The sequence below is a fragment of the Panthera onca genome, chromosome C1 (assembly GCF_046562875.1).
Source record: "Panthera onca isolate mPanOnc1 chromosome C1, mPanOnc1 haplotype 2, whole genome shotgun sequence".
NCBI classification, from domain to species: Eukaryota; Metazoa; Chordata; class Mammalia; order Carnivora; family Felidae; genus Panthera; species Panthera onca.
In genome coordinates, this window is record NC_138346.1 from 129,331,844 (window position 1) to 129,337,843 (window position 6,000).

The 6,000-nt window shown below is 34.1% G+C and overlaps 1 protein-coding gene across 5 annotated transcripts in view; it reads left to right on the forward strand.

Moving 5' to 3' along the window:
• LOC132672668 (mitochondrial adenyl nucleotide antiporter SLC25A24-like) overlaps nucleotides 1-4,100 on the forward strand; it is a 51,004-nt gene extending 46,904 nt beyond the window's left edge. For 2 of the 5 annotated variants that reach the window (XM_078451604.2, XM_078451605.2), the window contains exons 8-9: nucleotides 1,520-1,670; nucleotides 2,879-3,186. In XM_078451604.2, the coding sequence (XP_078307730.2) occupies nucleotides 1,520-1,670; nucleotides 2,879-3,057 (330 nt within the window). In that variant the 3' untranslated portion in view covers nucleotides 3,058-3,186. Of the gene's footprint in view, nucleotides 1-1,519; nucleotides 1,671-2,878; nucleotides 3,187-3,681 lie in introns of those variants that run through there. The other 3 variants (XM_060624939.3, XM_078451606.2, XM_078451603.2) reach the window with 2 other exon arrangements.
• Nucleotides 4,101-6,000: the final 1,900 nt, after the last annotated feature.

The window sequence follows — 6,000 nt, forward strand, 5'->3', positions numbered from 1 at the left end:
CATCATACAAAAGATAGCCAATTTTGTTTAGCAATTAAAAAAATGTACATACCTTTTATAGAAGCTTAAAGTATTGAATACGATAGCATGTATTTCTTTTCTTCTTTGTTGTCTTGCGTCTTATTAAAATGCCTTTATTGCTCCTGTTTATGTTGGGCTCCCTCCATTCTTTTATTTTTATAGTTCAATATCTTTTGCTTTCTTGCCAGATTGACATTGCATATTTCTCTTTTTATTGTTGCATGACTAATAAATGCACTGAGTAAAGACATTTTGAAATGTATTTTTGTCAGAAGCATCAAATTATACATTTCATAATAGTTGCCTCAGTATAATGGTAAAGCTGTATCCTTTAATAAATGAACAGTTCTAAAAGCACTTAGTGATATTTAAAACCCACTGTTTTTAGGGGCACCTGTGTGGCTCAGTCAGTTGAGCGTCCGACTTCAGCTCAGGTCATGATCTCACAGCTTGTGAGTTCAAGCCCTGCGTCAGCCTCTGAGCTGACAGCTCAGAGCCTGGAGCCTGCTTCAGATTCTGTGCCTTCCTCTCTGCCCCAACCCACTCACATTCTGTCTCCGTCTCTCTCAAAAATAAATAAACATTAAAAAAAAATAAAGTAAAACCCACCATTTTAAAATAACTTTTATTCAAGGAAAAGCAAATTTGGAAAAATGAATCTTTCTTAAAAGTTCAGAAAATGTGGTTTTGTTAGCCTAGAGTGGATTATGCAGTCTTCTCTACATTATTCTGTTAATCCCTCTGAGAATCTTCAGAATTTTGCTTGGGTGTTTGAATGTCAGTACAAACCAAAGCAATTAGACAAAACAAAACAAACAAAATAAGCAAAACACATGCAGAGAGACACAGAACATAGGAAAACTCAAACTGAGGTTGTGTGAATACATTTATTTGAAAACATCACTATGCCCTGTCCATGATAGGACAGTAGGGATAACCTCCTCTATACAAGGAGTAGGAACGATCTTTTGTAAAGACTTTGGAAAGAACAGTTACTAAAACCAAGTGATTAAGGTTGCCTCTCATTTATCAGCGTTGTGACTTGATAACTTAGTTTCTCTGAATTAGTTCTTCATTTATACAATTTATAAAATGGAGATGACAGTATTGACTTGTCAAGTTTCTGAAGGGTTTAAGTGAAAATGCTCAGTGTAAATCTCAAATCAAGAAGCCACTCAAGGGGCTCCTGGGTGGCTCCGTTGTTTAAGCGTCTAACTCTTGATTTCAGCTGAGGTCATGACCTCATGTTTTGTGAGTTTTACCCCTGCATGGGACTCTATGCTGATAGTTTGGAGCCTGCTTGGGATTCTCTCTCTCTCACTCTCTTTCTTCCCCTCTCACACATGATCTCTCTCTATCTCAAAATAAATAAATGAACTTAAACATTATAGAAGAGAAGCTACCCAGTATGTTTATTGAAATTGAGCAAGCAGCACACTTTTTTCTACTTACTCTTGCATAATGGTTAAAGGATATTTACTACTCTCTTCTCTGTCAGCTTTTGAAGAATTATTGGCTAGAACATTATGCAACAAATTCTGTAGACCCTGGGATAATAATTTTGCTGGGATGTAGTGCACTGTCTCACACTTGTGGTCAAATAGCCAGCTTCCCTCTGAACCTTGTCAGAACTCGCATGCAAGTTCAAGGTGAGTTTTTTTTTTTTAATGGAGTAATAAGTTAAAAAGTGATTTAAGATAACTTTAATGAGGTAATAATAAAAACTAAGTTAAAAACAGTTTTAAAAAATGAGGTTGTTTTAAATGAGTAGAAATTAAAATGTCTTTATTGCTCCTGTTTATTGTTTCTGATTTCAAAAGCAGAAAAACTGAAGAATTGATAAATCAAAAGCAGACTCTGATTTTTAAGGCACATGTCTTGAATTTATTCTTTTATTGTAGAGACTTTGTCAATTTTAGATTTTATTTATTCTCCAAAGTTCTGTTTGGGACTTCCCACATTTCTTTTAGTTACCGGTGATCTCCTTAAGGAGTTTATAATTAGGAAGTACCGTGTCTAACAATAGAAAACATTTTTTTCTTCAAATTAAGTCAACAGTTACTCAATGCAAACATGCAATTTTCCCCTAGTTCTGCTATCATTGTTTTATTCTGCATCAGGAACTTAATACATTTGTGGAATTGCATTTACATTATAATCCCCTTAGCAAGGAGAGATTGGGTGGAAGGGAGATTGTCTGGTTTTTTCCTCTCAAGTGAAATGTTAGCAATTTAGATTTTAAGAAAATACCTTTATCACTTTACAAAAAGAAAAAGAAACCTTATCTAATTCTATTTTTATATTCCTCAGTAAATTATTTAAGGAGTCATGTGGCAAGTGATATTCTTTGACATTTGTTTTCTCCTCTTGTTGGTAAGATTTTCAGATTTAATTTAGATTGCAATCCAGGTGGGGAATCTCTTTATCCATCCAATCACCCATCCATTGCCCTATCAAACTGTGTCATACCCAATTCCAAATGCTTTGTTGAGGTCCCTTATGAAAGACATTCAAGTGCTGCCCAAAAGAATTTTCTGCAGTGATAGAAATATTTTATCTCTGTGTTGTCCAGTATGAAAGCCACTAGTCAGGCACTTGAAATATTGCTAATGCAACTAAGAAACTGGATTTTTAGTTTTAATTAATTTTAATTAATTTAAGTTTAAATAGACACACGTTTCTGGGGTCTACTGTACTGGATAGCACAAGACTATTCTAGAGGTAGGGAGAGAGTTATATTTTAGCTTGTGTAAATTCTAGAGTAATTTTAGCTTCTGTAAATTCTCATTAATCATTGGACTATCTTAATGTATAAAGACTAAATATTGAATTACACTGATTTTTTTTCGATTTATAGCACTGGAGGAAAAAGGAACAACAACTTCTATGATTGACCTCATTCAAGAGATACATAACAATGAAGGAAAAAAGGGATTTTTCAGGGGTCTCACCCCAAACATCATAAAGGTGCTTCCTGCAGTAATCATCAGCTGTGCAGCTTATGAAAAAGTGACACAACATATGGGATTAATTTAAAAGTGAAATGTCAAATTATTGTCATAACCAAAATCACTTAATTGTACGATAATACCTGGGTGGTAAAGAGAAATCTGTCCTTTTCTAAAAGGAAACATATACCAAATAATTGTTAAAACATTTTTTTATTATAAAATCTATAAATTAAATAATCATTTTGGTAAAGTTCTTTAATAACTTAAAATCCTCAATATCCACAGAAATCTATTTGTGTTTTCTACTACTCTCCATTGAATCCTAACTTTAAACTTGTTTTTATTGGGTTTAGGTATACATACCATGGTATTTGGTTTTAACATTTATATGTTTATATGTTCTACATTTGGTAGAAGCTTGTGTTAACCTTTTTCTATTTAAACAATTGTTTGCAAATCTGAGCTTGAAAATATTTTATACACTTTAACAAAAATCACTGCATTTAGAATTAATGTTGCAGCAAATGATCATGGTTTATTTCTCTTTTTTAAGCCAAAATGGAACATTGGTTTCCTAATTCCTTCATAGTTCCTTCTATCAGATGGTAGATGGAATAATAATAACACAACAACATATTTCTTACTTCTCCAGCTATTTTATTTGTAAATACAAACACTCTTCATTCATTTTTATTCTTGATATTTTCAGCTGTTATAAGGAGGTCAGTATTGAGAACCGGTTGCCATTGGACAAATTTTCTTTTTACCTTCTGGTTGAAAAACATTTGAGAGGAAGAATTTTAAAGATTAGATCCATTATTTCATACTTGTTGAAGCAATTCTTATTTTAGCTTATGAGTTGATTGAGTCAACCCTGGAAAATCCTGAATACTTCTCCTTGCTTTTATGGAACAACGAATCCTGTTCCCTGCTGAAACTGAATGAGAGTGTGGCAAGGGGCCGGTTGGCCACAACAAGCTTCAAATGAAGAACTGCCTCACTAGACTGACTGATCCAGGCTTGGAGACCTGGCCTTGCTGATTCCAAAATTTGACTTTATTAATTTCATCAAGGTGATCAGTTCCTTGGTGATAGATTAATTAAAATTACTCACGAGATCTAGAGGTATCACAATGCAAAAGTATTAGTGTGTGTGGACTTTATACTTTCCACTGACCAGAATACTTCATCCCTTCTCTTGGGCACAGTCTCCTGGTATCAGGGTACCTGGGAAACCAAATAAATCATGAGAAGATTGATGTAGAATGAGAACAAAGAGAGGACTGTTTTACTCAGACCTATCCCAGTTAAGGTGCGAAGAGGTAGGAGCTTGTGAACAAGGAAGAGTGGTTGAGGAGTGGGAGAGAGGAGAGGCTTATGAAACTTTAGCTAACTAAAACCACAGATCACCAGAGGGGAGGAAGGCAAATCTCATCTGAAGTCCAGGAGGGTGTGTGAACAGCAAGTAATGGTGATAATTGTGTAGATAGACTTTTACAAAGCATTCCAAATCGATGAGATAGCTTGAGTGGTAACATGGAAATGGTGGTGGGGTTGTGGGAGAGGGTTTGTGGAGCATTAGGGAAATCACAAGTAGCCTGGTCATTTGGAAATGTGTGGTGAATAGGAAGATACAGTGAAATATAAGGCTACTGCTATAGGTTGGTGACGGGTCATGGAGAGCTTTGAATTATATGTGATGCTGACATGCTCTGGTATAAGAAGGCAACTTTGACAACAGAAGAAACCATTGAAAGAGGAGATAATAGAGCCAGTGAGACCAATTAGGATTTTTCCCATAGCCATAATTATTAAATGCTGGCTTCTGAGTAAGCTTTTCTTTAGAATAGGTATACAAGTCAAAGTACAATTTATTTTATCAAGTTCCTGCTATGTGCCAGGAATTATTTCAGGACACTTTTAAAGGTTCTCTTAATTCTAACAGGAAGTTGAGATTATTTTTTAAAATTTTTATTCAATTTATGTAAATAGAACACAACAGTTCATCCCTTTCTCCCACCCCCATACCCTGCCTCTTGCAACCCCCAATCTATTTTCTGTATCTGTAAGCTTATGTGTGTTTTAAATTCCACACATAAGAGAGATCATACAGTATTGGTCTTTGTCTTACTTATTACACTTAGCATAATGCCCTCGAGGTCCATCAGTGTTGTCACAGCCAGATTTCATTCTCTTTTACAGCTGAATAATACTCCATTATATATATACCACAATTTTTTTATCCATTCATGCACTGATTGTTGTTTCCATACACTTAGGTTGTTTCCACATCTTGAATATTGTAAATAAGGCTGAAATAAGCATGGGGAGTATATATCTTTTTGAATTAGTGTTTTTGTTTTATTTGGATAAATAGCAAGAAGTGGAATTGCTAAATTATATGGCAGTTCTACTTTTAATTTTTTGAGGAACTTTCCATAGAGGTTACACCAATTTACAGTCCCACTAACAGTGCATAATAGTTCCCTTTTCTCCAAACCTCAGCAAAACTTGCTATCTCTTATCTTTTTGATACTAGCCATTCTGACAGGTGTGAGGTGGTATCTCATTGTGGTTTTGATTTACATTTCCCTGATGATTAATGATGTTGAGCGTCTTTCACATACTTGTTGGGCATCTGCATGTCTTCTTTGGAAAAATGTCTATTCAGATCTTCTGCCCCTTTTTTAATTGGACTTTTTTTATTCTGTTGAGTTGTATGACCTCTTTATATGTTTTGGATATTAGTCCATTATCAGATACATGGTTTACAATTATTTTTTCACATTACGTAAGTTGTCTTTTCTTTTTGTTGATGATTTCCTTTGCTGTGCAGAAACTTAAAAAATTTTTTAAAGTTTTTATTTAAATTCCAGTTAGTTAACATACAGTTTAATACTAGTTTCGATGTACAATTTATTTTATTTTATTTATTTATTTTCTTTTTTTCAAATTTTTATTTAAATTCTAGTTAATATACAGTGCAATATTGGTGTCAGGAGAATAATTCAGTGATTCATCACTTAGG